Source organism: Choristoneura fumiferana, chromosome 17 (assembly GCF_025370935.1).
Source record: "Choristoneura fumiferana chromosome 17, NRCan_CFum_1, whole genome shotgun sequence".
Lineage (NCBI taxonomy): Eukaryota > Metazoa > Arthropoda > Insecta > Lepidoptera > Tortricidae > Choristoneura > Choristoneura fumiferana.
Window position 1 is genome coordinate 16,793,676 of NC_133488.1, and position 24,165 is coordinate 16,817,840.

General features: G+C 38.6%; 3 protein-coding genes and 1 long non-coding RNA gene across 8 annotated transcripts in view; 2 read left to right on the top strand and 2 right to left on the bottom strand.

The window, feature by feature from the left end:
- LOC141436859 (G-protein coupled receptor Mth2-like) overlaps positions 1-22,749 on the bottom strand; it is a 25,984-nt gene extending 3,235 nt beyond the window's left edge. The window contains exons 1-7 of one of the 5 annotated variants that reach the window (XR_012452343.1): positions 22,640-22,749; positions 16,201-16,279; positions 5,629-5,807; positions 4,879-5,050; positions 4,133-4,319; positions 3,711-3,825; positions 1-18 (exon numbers count right to left, since the gene is read on the bottom strand). Coding sequence is in view for 1 of the 5 variants with exons in the window: in XM_074099941.1 (XP_073956042.1) it covers positions 4,133-4,319; positions 4,879-5,050; positions 5,629-5,807; positions 16,201-16,279; positions 22,640-22,694 (672 nt within the window). In the remaining 4 variants the exon portion in view is untranslated. Of the gene's footprint in view, positions 19-3,432; positions 3,826-4,132; positions 4,320-4,878; positions 5,051-5,628; positions 5,808-16,200; positions 16,280-22,639 lie in introns of all 5 variants that reach the window. The other 4 variants (XR_012452341.1, XR_012452342.1, XR_012452340.1 and 1 more) reach the window with 4 other exon arrangements.
- The window catches only part of LOC141436862 (uncharacterized), a 281,086-nt gene that overhangs the window by 138,037 nt on the left and 118,884 nt on the right, over positions 1-24,165 (top strand). The gene's annotated exons all lie outside the window — the stretch shown is intronic.
- LOC141436767 (uncharacterized) lies at positions 6,772-11,242 on the top strand. The gene is made up of 2 exons (XM_074099805.1): positions 6,772-7,773; positions 11,136-11,242. Exons 1-2 carry the CDS (start codon positions 6,794-6,796, stop codon positions 11,146-11,148), a joined length of 993 nt encoding a protein of 330 aa, XP_073955906.1. The 5' UTR covers positions 6,772-6,793; the 3' UTR covers positions 11,149-11,242.
- LOC141437111 (probable G-protein coupled receptor Mth-like 3) overlaps positions 23,990-24,165 on the bottom strand; it is a 19,915-nt gene continuing 19,739 nt past the window's right edge. The window contains exon 6 of the mRNA XM_074100333.1: positions 23,990-24,155. Within this exon, the coding sequence (XP_073956434.1) occupies positions 23,990-24,155 (166 nt within the window). The remainder of the gene's footprint in view (positions 24,156-24,165) is intronic.

The following is a 24,165-nucleotide window of genomic DNA, read 5'->3' on the forward strand; positions in this document are numbered from 1 at the left end:
CCGCACAGCTGGTGGTACCTGCGCAAGACCATAATTGAGTAACGATACAGACAGCGAAAAGATGGGAAAGCACTTTTGCAAAGGCGTATAGCTGATTAGATATGGATAGACGTGTTGTGACGCGCCAGAACGGTATCGCTGTTATACGTTTAGAACTGTTAGCATTATTTATCAGACACGCTCTAACGTGACGGCTTCGATTTTGTCACACAGAGCCATTCCGATAACAGTTGACTTCATTGTCTAACTCCCGGGCGCTGGCAATCACATGCACTATCACTTTCTTCCCACTGGTGTTACGCGTAACAGAAGGAAATGTGAAAATGATTGTGCGTTCGAGTGTGTTAGACAAAAAGGCCTCTGAGGGGCTACTACGAAATTTGAAAATCGAAGTTGGTATCGTACCGTCCCTCTCACTCTCGTTTTAAATAATATAGCGTCAGCGGGATGGCAAGACACGAAGTCCGAATTTGCACTTCGTAGTAACTGGCTCACAGGCTCGTGCTCAGCTTGGGGGTGTTTCTCTAACGAGAACCAACATCAAGATCCTTGACTCCGTAGCATGCACACGACCGAATGGGTCTTGCCTGCCAGTGCAGCGATAGCTCTGCAGACGAGGTTTGTTAGAGAAACACACACTGCATGTCTCTGTCTTGACAACTTAATGATCTAAAATATTATCAGATACGATCGTCCAAATACATATGATGTAACGTAGTGTTTATACAATAACGCGACAACATGAATCGACAAGCGTTGGAGCGGATCAGGGTGGCTACTACGAAATTCGAAAATCGAAGTTCATATCCGTACCGTCCCTCTCACGTATTAATAAAATATTAGCATCAGCGGGATGGCAAGATACAAAGTTCGAATTTTACACTTCGTTGTATAGGGCCAGAACACATCACATCAGACAAATATAGATCCTAGTTAAAAGGCAGCTCTCATGTTAGCTAATTCAGGTCTAATACTAATAAATATTAGAGTCTATAATAGACTGTCAATGGAACTAGTGGAAAACACACCATAAGATACGAGTAACACCGAGACTGTATATGTCGTAGCCTGCACATTTTTTGCGAGCTTATTTAGCTGTTTGTGTCAGTATTATGGTCATTAGTACCAATATTTGACAAGCAAAGCGTGCATAAACATCAGAAGACTCTATTCTAGGACCGGTGTCAAATATTTTTGTGTCAGATAAGTGTCAGATATTTTTGCATGCTCCGCTATGGCAGATATTAATGCAGGTGACTGAATACCGGGTGTGGCCTGTAATACGAGCAAATAATTAAAACATAGATCATACTCGTCAAAATGAACAACATTAGTTCAGCGACTTTTAAAATAATTGTTTTTTTTTTTACACATTAAAGTTTATTCGAAGAAGCAATGTAAAGCAAAATGGTTGATGTTTGTAGCGTGACAGGCGACGTCAGTTACTGTTGTGTGTGTGTTTTAGGATGGCGTACATTGATGACAGTATTTAATTTGTATGAAAAAGGGAAAATCTAAACAATCCATTATTTTTTAAAGTCGCTGAACTAATGTTGTTTAGTTTCACGAGTACGATCAATGTTTTAATTATTTGCTCAATATTACAGGCCACGACCGGTATAAGTAACACTTCATACAAATGTAACACAAGCACACGATCTCTTCTCTTCTAAGTCGTTACACTCTTGACAGTGTAGTCGTTGTTGGTTGAGGATCTGAAGGTTTAAACCTTGATGACTTCTTTATAAAAATATTGTGGTGGTTTCTTGGTGTTTGTCTTCCACGCCGCAGTGCTGGAGTCCAGAGTTTGTAGTTGGCATTTAAGAGTATGCTACTCACTCTCACTTCAGTGCCTTATTTCCCGAAGCTACAACCTACAATTTACAAGCGGTAGTCTTTGTTTGAAAGTATGCATTGAAAAGAGACTACCGTTTGTAAATTGGAACTTGTAGCTTCGTGAAATGGGCTACTGGTCCCTGAGTTACATTTACGACACCCAAAAGAAATGTAAGCATCCTATTTTAAAATCGGGCACGGCAGGGACTACGGTACCATACGAGCTACTTGCGCGAAAATGTGCGAGCTACTGACTGACAAAATGTGTATTCTCAGATTTATAGTGAGCACCATGTCACATGGTCCATGTGTTGCCATCTTATTTTAACGTACTAGATTCAGTTGAAGATATTAGCCAACGTGAACACCTGTCAAGTATTCGTGAATTAGTAACACAACTCTAATGTGCGTTTAATATACGTGTGTTCGGTTATTGACAAAATCAAGCTACTCAAGTGCAAATAAATCACTTCTAGGTAAATGTTTATTAAGTCTATGAGTGCAACCTTAAAATTTTGCTATTTCCATTTGTCAATTGTTTTCAATTTTATATACATACATGTTCAATCGATGAGGCAGAAATTTAAATGTGGCACACGGCCTATCCGGCACCCTCAATTGTTTTCTTGCCCGCTCAGTAATAATAATGTATCCGCTAATTGTCCAATCTCCCGCCTGTGTCGTACATTTAATAAGATATGTTCAGAATGTGACATATTTTCAATGTCAATAAAAACATTTAAATCCACTGTGACGTTAGTTTTAGATACTTAGTTAGTTTATTTTACCAATAATGTAGTATTTAACTTATTTCATCTTGCATGCTCCTTTAGCCACATAATGATTGTTGTGGACAGTTGTAGTTAAGTTACAAACTTTGATTGTGTAGTATAAATTTGTCAATTACAATAGTATCTGTTTGTAATTTGTATCTGTTCCTAATAATAATACTACAACTACAACTAAATAAATACTACTACTAGCTAAATGCCTTACACGTAGCATCAGCGCTCTGGTTCCATACCTCAGCATTGCTGTGCTGCCAGCCTTTTCGGCTTTAAGTAATACGTAAGTGTATACCTACCTTGTTGTATAAACATTTTCTTTACTTCTTTCATTAAATGGATTGATATGGCTTTGATGTTCGACGCCATTGTTTAGAAAATTAAATGCAAGGTCATGTTTTTTTTAACCTTCTATATTACTTACCTACTTGTTTCAGTAGGTATTAAATTGTATCGATACCAATGATAATTAAACCTTTCCTGTTATGGAGCAAAAATATGAATGTGTGATTTATCCCAGCAGTGCGATATGGTAACAAACAAATTTTAGTTCACGTCGTTCCTATGAACATGGTTAAAGTAAAAAAAAAAACATATTCGGTGGTCTTCATAAAGCGTTGCAAATCCAAATCATGCCAATTTTTTTGTTTTTAGTTTTGTTTAAGTACCTAGGTATTACCAAAACTCGTCGAGCACATGTTATTTTTTGTTACTGTTAGTATTAATAACTGTATGTTAGTCATAAACACAAAAAGCTTATTAGTTTCGGTACACTCCAAGATAAAGTTAAAACCGATAAAAAACCGTGTACCTTTAACATTTTACTTTTATTCTTCAGGTTTTTTCGGTGACTCTCTGATATAAAGGATCTACTAATATCTAATTTTAAACAACTGTAATTGCATTAGGTACTTGTTAAATTAATTTTGACCAATGACTCAATAATGACATAATCTTTGGTTTTGTAAAACCCACATTGTCATTGAGAGTCTGTCTTTTAAGACTTGTGTTTATGCTAATGTATGCCTAAAAACTGGATGTTTTAGTAGTCCTAATATTATCAGAGTCGCAACAAATGGATGTTCGTACTGTGTCAAGACTGCCTCTTTGCTGTTGATATTCCTTCCAGTTCTTCACATCCCTGTTGCCTATCGTCCTCAAATCTCCGCTATCACTTTGAGAGATTTGGAACATCTCATTGAACCTAGACACAAAATGGTAAAATGAGAATGACTCTTGAATAATGATCTTGAATATTGAATAATGATGAAGGTTGATGATGCATTATCATTACTTATGATTGATGAAATTAATACGACAACGAAGATGATAATAATAATTTTAAAGACACCTTTCATCTCCATTATTACATGAACGAAGAGAACGTATAAACATGATACTAAAATGATAAATTGTTTTTATGGGGGAGACCTATGTCCAACAGTGGACGTCCTACAGCTGATATTACCTAATGATGATGATGACTAAAATTATTTGTAACTGCAACGAACCTCTTTTTCATGAGACGTATGATCTTCTTTTTTGCAGACAAAGATTACGAAGATGAAGAAACCAATCATGACGTTGTAGGCATCGACGAAACGCCACACGTTGTTAGCTTGGGGATAGAGGGCGCTGACTACCTCCAAGATCCAGTTTATTCCCATAACAGTGAAGAGCTTCAAGTAGAGCAGGAATCTGTAGTATTTCAGAGAGAAGATATTTTAGGTTTTGTGATCTTGACCGATTATATTCTTAGTTAATTTATTGAATCAGGCGTTACTTTGCTGATGTCCATATCCATACTTTGCTCATCCGCAACCTTATGATAGCCAGCATGCAGTTCCTCCACCTTACACACTATAAGAACACATACAAATCACTCAAACCCATCTATCACCACCACTACACTACACTAACGTATTTCGAACTCAACCAGAGCTCATCTTCAGAGCAACACAACCGTACACCATGCTACCAGATTTTACACCCAACCCAACCCAAATGTTTAATCTAACATCTGGTAGCATGGTGTACGGTTGTGTTGCTCTGAAGATGAGCTCTGGTTGAGTTCGAGACGAGACAGGTTAGTGTGGTGGTGGTGATAGATGGGTTTGTATGATTTGTGTGTGTTCTTAAAGTGCGGAGGTGGAGGAACCGCATGAACATGCATTCTTGCATATGTAAACGTGGCTATCATAAGGTCGCGGGTGAGCTACCTAAGTAATTGTTTTAGTTCATTAGGTACAGGTATTACCGTTGCTTATCAGTTCTTTGCTGATCTGTGCTGCAGCTGTCTTTAGATTTGAGGGTCTTCTGCGTCTGTTTCTTGATCTGGTTGATTTTCCAGGCCGTCAGAATAAAGAACACCATGTTAGCGATGCACAGAATGACGATGGGACCGTATAGGTAGATTAACTTGCTCCTGCCTGAAAAAACAAATAAGCTTTTTATTTTATGCTGAAGAATTTAAATGGGTAATTGATTTTTTGGTGAATTTATTTTGATTTATTCTATTGCTTTTATATTAGACGTGATAGATCTAAACCGGGTTATATTCTATTCTATTGCCTTTTTGCATGGAGCGTCATATCTTCTGATTTGCATGAATTTTGCAAAAAATTTCTTACCCGGGTCGTAAATTATGTAAATTTATACGCTAAACAACTGGCGGCCTTATTGCTATTGGGCGATCTCTTCCAGGCGACCTTTGAAAACGGAAAGCAGAATGAAATAAATTTAAGCAGATGGTACAATTATCAGCTAAAGAAGCGCGTATAAAATACTTATTTGAATCCGAAGCGCGTCAAGCGCTTATTATGGCAAAGATATTTAATATATGATTAAGTAGAAACGGTTTGAAATAACTGCATGAAAAAGATACTGACAAACTGCTTTGTATCTATCACTAAACTCGGCTGTGTTGCAATAGCTCAGCGGAAATGGACATAAGTCTTAAAATAATGTACAATTTAGAGAAAAAACATTTGATGATAAATATACTAACCGTATAAGAAGCAGCCCTGATCTTGCAGCATGGGCATCAGGGGGTGCGCTGGCAGACCGGAGAATTCTAGCGCAGCCAGCAGCACAGTCAGGCCCGTCGGGAACCCGAACGCGTAGGCTGCGTACGCGCAGAAACGCGCGCGCATCGACCACCTCTCTAGTGACAGGCCGCGTTTACCACTGCAATCAAATTCAAATTCAAAAATTTATATCGTACCTAAAAATCCATAGTGTTAGTTTACAAGTACTTAAGTATAGGGTAAGTAACATATAAAATCTAGAAGCGGCGAGGCACGGCGGCGACTGGCGCGTGCAGCCGCACCCATCGATCCATCATGGGCGAGTCACAGCGCTGCGCCAGCACGCTCAGGATGCTGTTCGAGCTGTGGCGAAGCCGATTGGCTAAAGATGTAACTCTTTTCCTCATGATTGTCGGAAAGCAATCTGTTTGCGCTTCTGCAAACATTGCCGAAGCGCTGCAGTATCGCCGCAGCCCGAACAACCTCTTGAACGCGTCGTTATATTGAACACGCCCACAGACCGCTCGTGTAGAAGGTCTGACAGTAAGCTTTAAACAATGTGATCTAAAGATTGCACTTATGTCTCTTCCAGGAGACTCTTATCTTGAACTTTTCTGAACCCCCCTCACTCACACCTCACACTTTTTTTCTACATTTTAAATATAATAAATACTTAAATAAATTTTGCTACTTTACGATCCCACGGAATAATAAAACTCATTGATGACGAGATTGCGCTGAGTTTAAGTATCACGTGGTCGGCTCCTACTCGGTATGGGTACTGGGTACTCGGTATGGGGCAGAATACCAGCGCTGCGGCTTACCGCAGCACAATGCTGAGCTAGTACCTGTTCTTCAGTGCATCACATGGCTTCTCATTTATGTGTCTGATCTGTTTATTATGTTTTTATTTAATTGTTAGTTTTATTACTCTTTAGCTACTAAGCCATGTCTTTGTTTTGAAAATAAAGATTAAGTATATCTATCTATCTAAAGATGTCACTTTAGTTCATTGAGGATTTAAACAAGACTCCGTGAAAACCAGAGAATGCGTCCTAACTTACTTATGATAAAACAAATACAACGCGTCTCTAAACCTCTGGACCAAGACTGAAATCTGCTGTGTATGCGTGTGTGTATGCGTGCATGTGTGTGTGCGCGGCGCGCGACACGCGCAGTAATAAACGAGCTCTCGTACTAGCGGTTGTGTTTCATTACGTATACCTAACTGGATTACCTTATACATACCAATTGGCGACGACAACGGATCCGAATTACCCACAGGACAAAATGAACGGTTACGTTGGAACACTGGGGAGCTTCGACTACAAAAACCAGGAATGGGCGATTTTTTCGGGAAGATTGTCGATGTTTATAACCTTAAATGACATCAAGGAAGAGAAAAAAAGCGCCATTTTGCTAACGAGCTTGTCTGACGATACTTATCGTCTGGTTAGCAATCTATTGCACCCTAAGAAGGTCGAAGCGGCCAAATACGAAGAACTGGTGGAAGAGCTAAATAAGCATTTTACCCCGAAGAGGTCTACTTTCGCCGATCGTAGCAAGTTTTACGAGGCGGTCAAACTCGAGGGCGAAAGTTGTGAAGAATGGGCGGCACGGTTAAGGGGATTAGCCGTGCATTGCGGCTTTGGGACGGAGCTTACAGTGTTGCTACGTGATCGGTTCGTACTAGGGTTCAGATCAGGCCCAGAACGGGATCGGCTGTTCGACAAAGACCTGTCCACGCTGACGTTCGCTGACGCGTTGGAGACGGCACAGAAGGCAGCCTGCGCTAGGGAGGCGAAAGCTAGCGAAACCCCGAAGGTCATGGTGAAGGAAGAACCACTGTTCAAGGCGAGCGTGAGGCACGCCGGCACTGGTGGCGGCGCCCGTGCCCTTCGCGCCGCAACACAGGAACAGCATCGCGAGTCAGATTCGTGCTCGGTTTGTGGCTTAAAGAGTCATTCGGCGGATAGGTGTAAATATAGGAGCTATCGTTGCAAGAGGTGTAAAAACAAGGGCCATCTCCGCAAGGTGTGTAGTGTCAACTTGAACAGCTTGGAGGCATGCCCCGAGCAGCAGGAATGTGACCACGACTGCGAGGAGTGTAAGCTGTTCAGTATGAGGTGCGTAAATAATAAACCCTTTTTAGTGTCAGTGGTAATTAATGAGCGTGAATTTAAAATGGAGCTTGACTCTGGATCGGGTACATGTGTCATGGCAAAAACATTTCATGAACAGTATTTTTCTAAGTATCACTTGCAAAAGTGCGATTTAAAAATGTGTTTTTACAATGGCCACAAAATCACGCCCGTGGGCTATTGTTCACTACCTATCACGTTTAATGAGGTAAAACATACGATCACCTTTTATGTTATTGAAAACGGAGGCCCCCCCCTTTTAGGGCGTGATTTTATGACCACATTTGGCGTGTCATTCACGACAGAAAATACTTGTAATACGATAAATAATAAAATAGAAGTAATGACATCAAATGATGTCGATGTTATAAAATTACTTAGCGGTTACAACGATGTATTCAAAAACGAGCTAGGATGTTATAAAGGGTTAGAGGTTATGTTACGATTAAAAGAAGACGTTCAGCCTAAGTTTTGCAAAGCACGCCCGATTCCTTTCGCGATTAAAGATCAAGTTGAAACAGAGTTGAATAGGCTCGTTGAAGTAGGTATTTTAGTACCGGTGACCCATTCCGATTACGCAACTCCCATAGTGCCGGTGCGCAAATCCAACGGCAGCGTTAGAATTTGCGCCGATTATTCGGTAACATTGAATAAGCACATTCATGTAGATAAATACCCCTTACCTCGCATTGAAGAGGTATTTGCGAAATTAAGCGGGGGAGAACAATTTTCAAAATTAGATTGCAGTCAGGCTTACAATCAGTTGATGTTATCGAAGTCGGCGCAGAAACTTACGACCATAAATACGCATAAAGGATTATTTATGTATACACGGTTAGTATTTGGGTTGGCCAGTGCACCCGCTATATTCCAAAGAACGATGGAAAATTTACTAGCAGGGATTGAAGGAGTTTCGGTTTTTCTTGATGACGTGTGTGTGACCGGCCCTAATAAAAAAGTTCATTTAGAACGGCTGGAACAGGTTTTTCAGCGATTCCAAAAAGCAGGTCTTAGGCTCGAAAGCAAGAAATGTGCTCTATTCCAGAATAGTGTCACGTATTTAGGTCACACTATAGATAAAAACGGGTTACGTAAGTGTACTAGCAAAGTTGACGCCATCGAGAAAGCACCGCGCCCATGCAACATAACTGAATTAAAACGTTTCCTAGGTATGATCAATTATTATCGCAATTTTGTACCTAATGCGTCTGCGATATTAAGTCCTTTGCACGAGTTATTGCGCACGGGCGCGCGGTGGGAATGGACGGAGCGGCAACAAGCGGCGTTCGAGTGCATAAAAAGCGAGCTGGCTTCGGAGCGGGTGCTAGCGCACTTTGACCCTACAGCGCAGTTGTTACTGACGGTGGATGCGGGTCCGGAAGGTCTGGGTGCAGTTCTGTCACAAATATCGGTAGACGGGGTGGAACGCCCACTAGCTTTTGGTTCTAGAACGTTGTCGACGGCAGAACGTAACTATAGCCAGTTACACAAAGAGGCTACAGCTATTATATTTGGAGTAAAAAAATTCCACCAATACTTGTACGGTCGACAGCAGCCTTTTATTTTAAAAACAGACCACAGGCCACTACTAGCGATTTTTGGGAATAAAAATGGGATTTCGGTCACGACCGCGTCACGGTTAGTGAGATACGCGATTTTCTTATCGGGGTATAATTTTACCATACAATACATGTCGGGCAAGCAAAACCAGGTCGCAGATTATCTTTCACGCGCGCCCGTACGGAAAACTGATTCGGAGAAATTAGAAATTCGTTGCTCTCATATAGGTATAAATTCACTACAACTTCGTAGTCTGCCGGTGACGTATCGTGATTTGCGGGAGGCGTCTATGAAAGACCAAACAATAAATACAGTCGCTAAGTATATCGAAAACGGGTGGCCTAAGAAAATTAAATGTCCAAAGGTCGTGCCCTATTTTCGTTGCAGGAATGACCTAGAAATTGAAGACAATTGTTTACTTCGCGGACATCGAGTCGTTATTCCGTCGGTTTACAGACATCAGTTGCTACTAGAATTGCATAACACTCATCAAGGGATAGTGAAAACAAAAAGCAGGGCGCGCGCTCGCATGTGGTGGCCGGGCATCGACCGCGACATCGAACAGCTGATCGGCGCGTGCGGCGTTTGCAGCGCGCTGCGGCCGACCCCGCCCTGCGCGCCGCCCGCGAGCTGGCCGCAGCCTGACGCGCCCTGGAGTCGGCTCCATATCGATTATATGTCAATAGGACAAAGGACGTATTTGGTAGTTGTTGACGCACTTACAAAATGGATAGAATGCGTGGATATGGGCACTGGCACTTCAACTATTAATTTAATTACAACTATTAAAGCTTTAAATTCAAGGTTCGGGCTGCCTAGACTAATTGTATCGGACAATGACCCCAAAATTGCTTCAAGAGAATTTAGTGAATTTTGTGAATCTAACGGGATTCAGCACATGACGTCCCCAATATATCATCCTAGCAGTAATGGTCAAGGCGAATCTTTTGTAAAAATTTGTAAAAACATGATTAAGCGTATTATGCAACTAGAAACCAATGTTAGTACAAAGAATGAAAAATTGCAGGAATATTTATTCGAGTATCGCAATACCGCACACAGCTTGACAGGATTATCGCCAGCAAAAATGATGTTCGGCCGTGAATTGCGGAGTAGACTGGACTTGATCCTCCCCTTGAGGAAGCGTGGGCCAATAGGACCACCAGCTGGCCCGGAATGGTCGAAAAATGAAAAAAACGCCAGGTCATTTTCAGTGGGAGAGGTTGTATGGGTAAAATGTTTTCAAAACCGGAAACCATTTTGGACCAAAGGCGAAATAATAAAAAAAAATGGTTGCAGATTATATACTGTAAAGTTAGAGAAATGTAATACTCATTGTAAACGACATATTGACCAATTATTGCGATACACGAATAATGTAATATGTAATGAACCCATAACTACCGGTCCATTTATTCCTGATGATGACGATTTAATCACGCAATCTGATAATGTTATTTTAGATACGGCACCCTCATCCCCTCCCGATCAGGCGGCTCAAGTAGATTCTATGTTGGATGGAAATCCACATGACCAAGAAGTAGATGAGTGGCAAGAGGCTTCGGAGGAGGGAGTGATGGTGGGGTCAGATGGCCGGGACGTGGGAACTGAGCATGCTGTGACGGCCACGGCGGAGCCAGAAAAGCCAGAAACGCGCAATGACGCGGGGCGGCTCACTTCCCATGGCATACTTTTGAGACCCAGAAATAAAAATGTTAGCTATAAGCTTTAGTGTAAAATCTATAACTACTTATTTATATAATGGTGTCTTTTGATGTTGTCAACAGAATTGGAAACTAAAGGTGGAGGGAATGCTGTGTATGCGTGTGTGTATGCGTGCATGTGTGTGTGCGCGGCGCGCGACACGCGCAGTAATAAACGAGCTCTCGTACTAGCGGTTGTGTTTCATTACGTATACCTAACTGGATTACCTTATACATACCAGTATATCTATCTATCTAAAGATGTCACTTTAGTTCATTGAGGATTTAAACAAGACTCCGTGAAAACCAGAGAATCAGTCCTAACTAACTTATGATAAAACAAATACAACGCGTCTCTAACCTCTGGACCAAGACTGAAATCCCGAGTAAATTTTGCACTCGTAGTAGTAGTATAGGGCCCGCAGGGCTACTACGAAACTCGAAACTCGAAGTTCGTGTCGTGCGGTCCCTCTCGCTCTCGTATTAAATAGTGTAAGTGTCAGAGGGACCACACGACACGAATTTCGAGTTTCGAGTTTCATAGTAGCCCTGCAGCCCCTTAGGTAAATCTTCGCCACGGTTTCGCTTTAGGCGTTTCAACCAGAAAATTGAGAGGAACGTATTTTTCACGAACCAATAGGAATGCTTCACTTAGGGGTCATTCATTTATTACGTAAGACGATTTTTGACAGTTTTTAACCGACTCTCCCCCATGTAAGAAAAAATGAGAATGGGCGACCCCCTCCCCCTCTGTGCCATATGTATTACGTAAGATCTAAAGGAAAAATGAATACACGTTTGGATATTTAGCGACGTGCTGTCTTCGCAAAACAAGTGACGACTAGTTTAAAAGCGGGGTCAGTTCCCGAGAAGTGCAGGTGCAGTGATCCGTTGCCATAGAAATCGTTTACCTATACGCGCGATTTTTCAAAGTATAAACTTAACTTTGCCCTTTTTTGTGATCTTACGTAAGAACTATCAAGATTCCTCCCACCCCCTTGTAAGAAAAAATAAGACATGGTCGACCGTCCCCCCTTAATCGTCTTACGTAATAAATGAATGGCCCCTTACCTCGCCTCGCTTCGCTCAGCTGTTTCCACCAGAGCGGACTGTGCGACGATAGGTAAATTAAGCGTTTCTACTGGTTCATGATAGACACATTCCTCGCCACACATCTTCCTTAACTGACTCTTTTTAGAGCCTTTTGTACCAATTTTTATACGAGCAGTCTGTGGATCGCGTGTGCGCAAAGGCAATACAGCGCCCTACGTGTTCAGTACAACAATGCTTTCAGGGTGTTGATGGGGCTTCCACGGTTCTGCAGTGCATCGGGGATGTTTGCTGCAGCAAGAGTGGACTGCTTTTACACAATCATGCGCAAGCGGTGCACATCCCTAGTGCGGAGGGTGGAGGGGAGCGCCAACGGCATCCTGAGGGCATTCGCAGATAGGTTTGATTGTCAGTATCTGAATCATTGTCATATGATTCATGTACTGACAAACAAGCCTATGTACTAGTAAAAGTGCTGAACTATTTTATTTTCTTTATTTGATTTTTCTTTATTTTTGTTTGTTTCACTAACACTATGGTAAGCATCGTACATTTAACTAACACCATGTACCTAACATATTTATAAGTAATACTAACAACTGATGGATCCTAGTTATCTAAATAAATAAATTTTATTATTATTATTATTACATCCTCGCTCATCTCTGGCGGAAATGCAGCCTTACGCTGTGATATGTAATATTCTGAGTTCATATAATTCATTCAGGACATCCTCAAACCTCAACACCAACCCCAACAGAACATGACAAGACAACAACTCCAGTTACGTATATTTGAAACCGTTTATTTAAACGAATTGTTATATTTCTTTACTTATTGTGATTAAATGATATTGTAACGGATAACTCACGTCTTAAACCGAGTTTAGCTAGACATGTTTCGGGCTATTTCGTAGCCCTTACTTCTCAGGACCACGCGACACGCACACTGCGCGCCACCGCTCTGCTCGCGCGACTGCCCGACGAAACTAACACCGGCGCACAACTACCCGCATTTTTATCGACATTTTATTGTAATGTCTAATGTAGGGTAACACACAACACTAACAACATCGCTCCGTAAAGGCACGTTCACACCAACCGATGACACAGCACGAGTTTTAATACTGTTTTCCAACTCAGGGGTACCGACCAACCGCAATCCCGGTTAAAATTCGGATGACGACTAATCTCAATGCCTTCAGGCACTTTCCGCGGAATGAAAAATCTTTTCTCTCGCAAGTACAGACACCTTATCAAATCTGATATAATGCGTCAAATCCGAGTCCATTGAATGCTAGCAGAGCCCGTCGTCCTGTTTCCTCATACTATACGTATGTGCTCCGATACCCTAGTAGACACGTTACGCCCAGTCTCACCGATATAGCTCTTGCCATACGAACACGGAATCATGTATACCCCGGGACCACTCAGGGGCTCCTTAACCTTCGGCGATCGCACCAAATGTCTAAGCTGCATATGAGGACGGAAAATCGACTTGATGCTATATCTTCGGCGCAACAAGTGCCCGATTTTATCTGTTATCCCCTTTATGAACGGTAAATATACCGGAAGCCTCTCAGCTTCCACTGGCCTTTGACGAGCCGCCATTTTCGCCACACGGTTGCACTGCCTCCAGTTGTACCCATTGCTTTCCAAAACTAGTCTCACATGACCCAGTTCACGATCCACAAATCTCGGATCACAAATCGTCAAGGCTCGATTAATCAATAGTTTAGGCACAGAAGATAAATGACAAGGATGGTGGTGTGAATCCGCCCTCAAGTAACGATCCGTATGAGTTGGCTTACGATAAACATACAAACATGTCGAGCTAAACTCGGTTTAAGACGTGAGTTATCCGTTACAATATATGATCCGTTACAATGTTGCAATATGAGTGAGTCTCACGGTAGGCGTATGTTCAAAACTTATTGTGATTCTTGTGCAATAAACTATAATTAAGCATAAACTTAATAAAATATAATTAATTGTAAGATGACCATTTCGACGCCTGCTGTGACGCCTGCAAGGAATATCATCGTAACTCATTTTCACTAACTTTACCCCGGCACATCAAACTAAAGATTTATATTTTTTATTATTAAAAACATGTTAAGTCTTGGTACAAAACCGCTGTGTACATTGTAATCAACAAAGCTAAAACTAAAGAATTTTATGATTGTTTTGTCACAAATACATATTTTTACCTTTTTTGATGACTAACGATGATATTCTACAACATTAGAACATTAAGTTTGAAAAATTGTGTTATAACTCAGACATACAATTCTCTTTGTCATTTATTGCTAGTATGGAGTTATGTCGAGGAATAAAAATGTAATTTTTTTATTTTTTTTTTATTTAATTTATCAGCGAATTATCAGCGATATGCTGAGCCGGGACCTTTTTATAGCGGCAAAATGTCTTATTGTTATTTTTACTAATTAGGTATGTGTCATTGCTGTTATAAATAAATCATTTTCTTTCTTTTTTTCTTTAAATTGCGACAAAGATAGTTTGAAAGGACTATTTATATGGCGTAACTAAAGTTAGTATTTTATTCATCCCAATGCATTTACTTACAATGTTTTTCCATGCTCTAACTTTTAAACGCAAAGGAGTTGTGATACAAGGATAAGACCTAAAAAAATATTGTATAAATAAACATATGATTGTAACTCAAAATTGTCAAAAAGTGAGTTACGATAATATTCCTTGCATGTGTCTATTTATTCTATCAAAAAACCGGCCAAGGGACAGACAGACAGACAGACATGGCGAAAATATAAGGGTTCCGTTTTTTCCATTTTGGCTCCGGAACCCTAAAAAGTATTAATGTAATGGCAAAAAATATTTTCCGACAGTTTTAAACAGCTGTCACAGTTGATGAAGTTTGGCATCAAGTAAAGTGTTTGCTAGCACAAACAATACCGCCAACAGTTTTAGATGGTTTTAGGTTTTTAAGATGGTTGCTCATTTACGGGAACCGTTACGTCGAGAAGAGCAACTTATACAAAAGAACCATACCTTACACCTCCAATTTGTATCCCTCCTACAATTTTTCGTAAAAGTTAATTGGTTCTTTAGCATTCTATATATAATTGAACGGTAATAATAAGGTATATTTGCTTAAGATGCTATAATTGCATGCTTTGTTTGCTTAAGTATTATGATTGACGGTGAAGGCGTCTTACACATTCGATAAGTAAGTATGTACTACGTTATTTTTTGTTTTTGTTTTGACTTGAGGCTATAAAAGGTGAACTTTATGTGATACTTTGGTGTTTCTAGCTCAGTTAATTCTGAAAAATATAATGCATTAATTCAATTATTTTGATTAGACTAATTTTGATTAGGTATTAATAAATTAGTCTTATGCAGTTCTCTAAATGCGCGTCGTGTAGCGTTTACGCTGCGCCTTGTCCAGGGCCTCGGATAATCGATTGCATCAGCATAGATCATTAATTCACACGGCATGATCTATATTTCTTAATAATACCACGTAACTATAATTAACTACTTATCGTGACTTTAAATGACAGTGAAAAAAAGTATTTAAGTTCCTATTTATAGTCACTAGCTAGTAAATAGTAATCTAGATTTAGTAGTTAAATCTGATTTAAATATGACACCATCCATACATTTTGGCACCACTGAACTGAGCTTAACACTAAATCGAGATTAAAAATACACACCATGCAGCTTCATTAAAAAAATAGCGTTTTAGATTCTACTCTCGATTCTTAACAGGTTTAACACATTGTATGTGATGTAACATTATAAGTACCTATAGGTCTTTAAAAGTACCTACGAGTAAGTGAGAAAATTGTCAGGAAGTTGGAGTTTAATTTAATAAGAATTTGATTTGGGTGTTATTTTTTTTTTGGAGACGAAAATGCCAGTTACCTAATAGTCGCACGGTACGTAGAAGAAAGACATAAGTAGACTTGAGATTTTTTTCCATAAATGATAAACTTCACTTATTTTTCCACGACTTTTTTTTATTAGCTTGTTAAAGTATCCCACTTGTCCCACGACAACTACAAAAATAAAATAAAGGATTATGCTTTCAGCAGCCTATTTATTTTTAGTCTTACCTAAAGGTCCACCAAATATCAAAGCACATGACATTAAGCCAGAAGAATGCGGAGAGCAGTGCAAAGTAGATCACGAATGCTGAAACAAAATAGTACTTATTTTTAATTTAGTGATAAATTTCCAGCCTACAGCAATTTAAAACCTCGCAACCGTTAATGTTGCAAGATCACAAAACATAAAATTTCTAATTATAACAACTGGGAAAATATTTTACTGCAACCTTATGATCTCGTGACAACAAGAGAAACAATAAATGTAAGTAAAAAAAAACTTGATAGATCAATACCAAGGGAAATGCTGCCAGCATCTTTGTTACCATACCGCAGGGTCCATTTTTAGGTTTATTATAGTTTTAGCTTATTTAATTTTATTGTACCTAAGTAATATACCTTTTTTATGTTTATGTCATATATAATTTAATTTGTAAATCTTAATAAAATCTACAGTAGGTAATTGGGTTCTCTAATTTTTCGCAGAAAAATGTTTCGCCGAATATTAGTTCCCAACCAACTTTTCACAGAATGTCATTTCGCCGAATGCCAACTTATTAAAAGAATTAGTTTTTTTTTCCAACCTCACAGTTACCAACTGTACGTTGGGTCTGTTTGTTATAAAGTCACTTTTGAAAATGACAACTTTCGGTTAGTAGAATCTTTGGTTGGCGTAATATTCATTTCTTTGTACAATGTTTCCCAAATGTTTTATTGAATAAAATAAGGGTTTCACTTAGTAACTATGTAATATAATAAACAATATGGGTAAGTGCAACATTTCCGTTGTTTTTGTTTGTGCACTAATAAAGCGTTTGTGACAAACGCCCTTATGACAATGTTTGACCTATTGATACAAAACGGCAATGATCACGGTATCAATCTTGTACCAAATGTGTGTGTTAGATATCGAAAAACCGGCAATTACTGGGTCTTCGGTCAAATTTTGAAAACTATTTATTTACAAGAATGCCATTTTCAGTTCAATAATATTTTTCATTAAACTCATGTTTTAGATATTTAAAAAGAAATTAAAAAAAAAATACGTTTCTGGCATTCGCCGGCCGCTGCCGCGGCACGCTCGCTTCGCTCGCTCCGCTTCGTGCGCTGTTTGCTCACGGTTACCCTAACACGCTCCTCCTCCGTCGTCGCACCTAACTGGACTTTGCCACACATTAGATTTCTGTTGCTATTCTTATCACAAAACTCTTATTTGTAATTCATATTGCCAATTGAAAAAACGGTGTGTAACTGTACTTACTTTAAATAAGTAAAAAGTTGGCTTATGTATGAAAAGGGAACTGTTACACTGACGAAACATTATTCGTTTAATAGTTTGTAGTTGTAAATGATAAGTTTTACAAACGTTTTGAGTCATTATGATATTCTGCTATATAATAATTCGACCAAATGACACGTTGTCATACAAAAATTTGGTAATAGTTAGTTGTCAAAGTGAATCTTCGGCAAAACGAATTTCTGCGAAAAGGCAGAACACCAGGTAATTGTTATAAAAGCAAAGGACTTTTTCACAATTCATTATCAGGTGACAGATGAAATCATCATGTACATCTTTAATTATATATCTGAAACAAATGAAAGAAAATAAATATGAACGACATACTAATGTATAAAAAAATACCATCTGCACCCTTTTGTACAATAAAGAAGTTAAAGTAATAAGTACTAAAAATTAGTAGAAAGTTGCCATAAATACTTATGTTTATGTCTATTGTTGGACTCACAAAGAAATCATTTATTGCCACAAAAATAAAAAATAAAACAGTTAAAAAAGAAAACTTAAAGTAAACTTAACCTAATTATCGCATTCCGCAATTATAATGTTGTCATGGCTTGCGCGATTGATAGTGTCGATGGTAGATAGGTACCAATAGGCCTACAGATGTAGATGAAAACTATCATAAGTGTGGTAAGACTAGATTAAATCACGAAAATAAACTTGTTTCATTCTGTTATCGGCTATTTCCTAATAATTGGGACGGCGCCAAGTCTGACATTTGTCATTTGACTAAAACTATTTCTATTTGCAACGGCATTAATTGAGTGCACAAATTTTTCATGCTCACGGGAAATTGAAGACATTATTTACTTATGATATCAATTTGTCTTAAATAATTAAATATGTCGTCGAGCTACTGTTGCTGTATGGTAAATGGGCCATTTTTTATTTTTTCTTTTCTCAGATTTCAATGCAATTTGGTGAATTGGTAAAGTTGCATATTCTTACTATGGTAAGCCCAATTTCACATTATGTCCTACAAATTTTTCCATTGAGTTACACAAAATGTATGGAAATTTCGTAACTAAACTGAAAATTTAGTATAAAATGAGGAACTCAAAATGAAAAAAAAAACGACAACAAAATAAAAATGGCCCAAATAGCGATTTTTTAGTGACGATAAAACGCAACAACACTAGACACCTTAGAATTCAGATGACTGAGAGAGAGCGAGCTGCTGCCAGATGTGCCGCTTAGCAAGTTACTTAGCAAGAGAAATTTAATCTTAGCATACGTATATCCCTTATTTGTGTCTTAGCATGCCAAAGGGAGTTACTGCTATTTAGGCTATTAGCCAAGACGCTAAGGGAGGCAAATGTAATCAAGCGGATTTTTACGTCACATCATGTTGGAAAGACCACGTCAGTCCTTAAAAAACCATCAGAGGCCAAGAACAACAGTCCTTTTAAAAAAAAACACAACTCAAAATGTAGTAACTAGAGGAATTAAGTAATAATCATAATTAAACTACTCACAAGTAAGTACTAGATACTAATGTAATACCTGTAAGTATTCTTGCATAATATATATTCGGGGATCTCGGAAACTCGGAAACTCTCGATGAAATTTGGTATGTAGGAGTGTTCTGGGATGAAAAATCGATCTAGCTTGGTCTTCTTATCTCTGAGAAAACGATTGTTGTCGAGTTTCAGCCCGAGCAAAGCTCGGTCGTCCAGGTACTATTATAAATGCGAAAGCTTGTGCATGCACGCGGCGTTGAATAGCTAACATGAGGCCGTATTGTCTAACGTTTCTGACGCTAGCGATCGCAATCAAGTGACAGTTTTTTTATGCGAAAACTGTCATTTCGTCACTACCACTACTTTTAAAAAAACTCGTAGCCCAAAATAGGTAATTTTTCTGGGTGAACTTTATAGACATTACATCAAGGTTCAATTTTGTTGACATATTGATTTTAGATATGAGATTTTTTCAAAGTAGTGACGATTTGATTGTTAGGCAATACGGCCTCAGTACCACTAGCATGAGTTTACAGTGACCGTACTCGATAGCGACGGCGTAAATTATTTGTAGAGGCGCTGTACAATTCTGCATACAAATAATTTACGCCGTCGCTATCGAGTACGGTCACTGTAAACTCATGGTTGTGGAACTGATTCTTTATCCGAGCAAGCTGCCGAGTCCCCTGTGCCGTCAACTTGACTCCATCATTGTAGCCTTTAATGAATGAACTAGTTTCGATATCACGGTAAAACATAAATGTATTTTCCTTAATTTGTTGGTTCCCTTCATTAACACGTCTCAGCTCATTGTCTCTGCCATTATTATCAAGGAAAAAACAAATAGAATCATAACCAACCAACTCTGTGTTTTGTATTGTGTTGTACCGTAGATGAATCAATAGAAGTATTAGCTAGGCACATAAGTGATTTTTCCCTTGTGTAAACTGCATTGGCATTAGTTACAAATAAAATACTTAAAAACTATAAGTATAAAATTAAAGTTTTTTTTTACAAAAAATAATAATAATAATAATACAGTCCCTTAGTTACAATACTAAACACTAACTATATCTAAACTATATCTACGTTCAGTGGAAGTGTAGAATGCTTCCACCGTCATAAATTTTAAAATAATCCTAAGGTGAAACTCCCACAAGGTTCTGTTACTGTTCATTGCGCGGATATAGCGCTTGTCGCACTTTGGTTACCTTCCAGCACACGCAATGAACAGAGAAAAAGCGCGTATCATGCCACCGGTCGCCGCACTAAGTCGATGCCGGACCGGAAAACTCTTTCCGGTTTTTAACGAAATTCACCAGTTTAAGGGCATAGTGGAAGGGTGTGAAGTAATTAAACAAATTTTACTACTAATTATACTATACACCGTAAATTTAAGCCAGCAGTGTCCATAGGGACGCGATCGCCGATTTGCTGCGACGAAAACACACCTTTCTACCAAAGTAATTAAAAACCACAATTAACTAACCTAACCAACAAAACGTTGGAAAACCCCCGACTTTGCCACTTCAAAGTTCAATGTCTCAAAAACCGTTGAACCGATTTTGATGAAACATGGTCTAAGAACTGCATTCAAATTGGTCCATCCGTTTAAGAGTTACGGTGCCACAGACAGACACACAGAGAGACAAACAGATAGACAAACAGACACACATAGCGGACAACTTATAACACCCCTCTTTTTGCGTCGGGGGTTAAAAACAGAATGAACCTTAATTACGTACTTTTAACTTCATGGCTTTGCACATTTACACAGCTTTTAATTTAACCGACCGAAAAAAAAATATTTCAGTAGTACTTACCTGTTTTTTTTTTTAATTGTTTATGTCATTTGATAGGTAATCCATCATTTTACCGAAAATTGTTTCATCGATTATCGTTTCCCATAACACTATTCGCAGAATTTTGTTATCACTTAGAAATCATTTATCGTACTTCGTTTCATCGCTCATACAATTGCTCGAATTACCTTTTACACAAGAATCATCATTTTATTTGTACATCGACATAACTAGTCGTTCATCGAATCACCTTTACTATAATTTTGGTTCATCGCAAGTTTCAGGTCCTAAAATTCTTATAACACAGAAAATCGTTTCACCAATTTACTATAATTGATAATACGTTTCTATGACAATACGTTTCGTCGAAACACTAATTTAATATTAGATGGTATAATATCACCCGTGCCAAACGCAAAAAAAAACCATTTGATTTGTGCGAGCGAGCGAAGCGAGTAAGCAAGACGGTTCGGAGCAGAAGCGACTCGGATAGGTTAGGTTTAGAAGGCTAAGGCCTTCGATGTTAGGTATTTTTTTTATAGAAGCTCGGATAATATTGCTTCACAAATGATCTTTGCTGATGGATTCTTAAATACTTAAAGGATAATTGTATTAACTTACGACTGACCACAATATATTTTCTAAACGTGCTGCAATAACAAATGCATCGTTCGATGAATCGTGACCGCGATGAAACATTGTTCTTGGCAATAATAATATATAGGACGTACCGTCTGTGAATCATGTTTCGATAATTTGATAGTATTAATAACTTATAATTCTATGTCAGGTAAATTCGGTGAATCGTTACGCTACGATTTGAGACACATTCGAAACGATTTACGATGAAGTTGCTCGATTATATAAAAAAGTAATGAATTGAAGATTATGTGATTAGAAAAAAAAGGTAATGAAATTCGTGGAATAGTTTGCGATGAAATGAAAATCGACGTAACAAATTTCGATATAATGACAGCTACCCTATTTGATATCTTTATCGTCTGGGAATTGATTTAGATATTTATTTTATTTGAAGGTTTTTATTTGAAATAAGTTCTCATAATATAGGTGGTACTACAAATTCGTACGGAACCCTCAGTGCGCGACTCCAGTTTCTACTTGGCCAGTTTTTTAATGAGCAGTGGCTTTCAGCTAAAACATGATTGGTCGCTTATGCATGTCTTCGCTCTGCTCCGCTTCAATGGAAGCATTTCAGAACGAAGTCTAATGAAATTTACTTCTGAAGTTAACTCGAAGCAGAACTTTTTCCGCAAATCAACCGTTCTGAAAAGTAGTGAGACTTGGCCTAATTGAGTCATTCTACGTAGTGGTTTATACTCGTAGGACACCTAAGTTATTAGTTTAACATCCTATAAAATACACACACAAGCTATAACGTGTTTGATTCAAATACTAAATAATGATAAACAATTAATAATTAATAATGCTTAAAATTAATTGACCATGCAATTTTTATGAAACATGGAAGACACACAAGCAATCAGTTTATCTAATGCTAGATGATAAGGATTAGAGCGGCTTGAGTAAGCAAATCATGCAGGCATGATGATTAGTTCATTGGTAACACGATATAGGTTCAATGATGGCTTCGTAAAATTGAACAACTTTAACAGTTTAGAATGATTCACGGCTAATTACATACTTACACTAGATATATTTGTTATGGGATGTTGATGTTATATTTGAGATGGGATGGTAATGTTATAACGACTACTTAGATAATTTGCCAACTAAGTGAAATGGCGCGTAACATAAGATAGATATATGACGATATGAAGAGAATGTTAAATCGTGCGTATCGGGGTAAACCTAGTCTGTAGCAGCAGCAGACTTATATAATAAAACGTGGTTGAATCAATACTTACTGAGTCCAAGGCAGACGTTGATGGTGATATTATCCACAGTCAGCAATATCTGCATGGAGGAGAGAGAAGGCGAACCCAACGCACATGCAGGCCAGGTAGACCATCAAAACGCGCCCGTGCAGATTTTGGAGTTCTCGGTAGCCACGCGTACACTGCTATTGTTACGATGAAGAATACGCAGGAAATCAGCATGCCTGCAACAATTTAAATGTTTAATGTTTATTACAATTTAGTATTATTTTATTCGTAGCAATCACTACTTAGCTTACGATCGCAAATTTAAATGTGTGAAAGTTCTATCGAATTCGTCCTTATTCCATGCTTTCTACTAATGCAAACTCTATGCAAAAAAATAGAGTTTTATGTGTGAGGATTTAGGCGAGAGCATTCATGAGTCAGTTAGTCGGGGTTTTGTATTTATTCATTAGACCTTGAGGGTTAAGTTAAAATAAAAGTTATTTATATTAAATCATGCAACATTTAGTCCATGAATAGTAATGAACCGGAACGCGACTAAAAGCCGCACGTGGACGTGAACAAGCAGCAGGGTCATATTTTTTTTATGAATGTGAGTATTTTTTTATGAATGAGACAAGATTTTACACATCCTCAAAATCATTGATGACTTGGCCATTTAAAGTGCGGGATAGGCTAAATGCTTAACCCCTAGATCATACAAAAACTTCAGGACCATTAGCAGTCAGCAGAGACATCATTCGGACGTTCTGGACTATTTATCAAAGCTAACCATATTAAATTTAGACGAGTTCCCCAATTTCGATGTCAACTGACTTAGTCGGTGGGTCACTAGGCGAACAACCACATGCATATTCTTTTTTGAATATTGTGATTGCACAAAAATTTTTCAGTTTGTTCTGTGAGGCACGTATATGTATATGCGGTCATATTTAGTGATATTTGGTGCCATGAATTTGCATAAACAGTTACCTACCAAACTACTTTAACAATATTGTTGTTTTTGTTTATAAAATACTCATTTGGATTAATTGGATTCTATAAATAGCCAGTTCGAATTGGATACAAGGTAGGATTATAAGTAAACCCACGTTGGTCGTGATGAAATATTGACAGCAGAACGAAAGTAAATTTTTTTTAAAGACCAAATTCCTAACTCTTTATTTAATTCACATAGGTAAATCTATTTTTATCTGAATTACACAATGAGTGTTTCCTGAGCTACAAATTTGAAATTTGTGACGGGAGTTTTGAATTTTATTTCAAAAGTGTCCAAAAATTTATATCCATCTCACCTGATAGTAATGGAGCGAGAGAAAAAAAGATATGCTCTTACTTACAAACGTAACTACTGTATAGTTGTGCTCTTCGTCCTCATTGGCGAAGCAGTACGAGCGCATCAAGCCTGGTGAAGTTCTTCTTGGTCTCCGGGTCCTGAGTAATGAAGGTGTCAATGCAGTACTGGTCCGGGTCGCGCTTCATCCATGGAGGGATAGCGCTCGGCAGCTCGATGAAGAGCTTGCCGTCCTGAAGAAGTGAACTGATGTTGA

Excerpts from the sequence above, each read along its gene's own strand:
- LOC141436767 (XM_074099805.1), top strand. The coding sequence starts at position 6,794 with ATGTGTGTGTGCGCGGCGCGCGACACGCGCAGTAATAAACGAGCTCTC.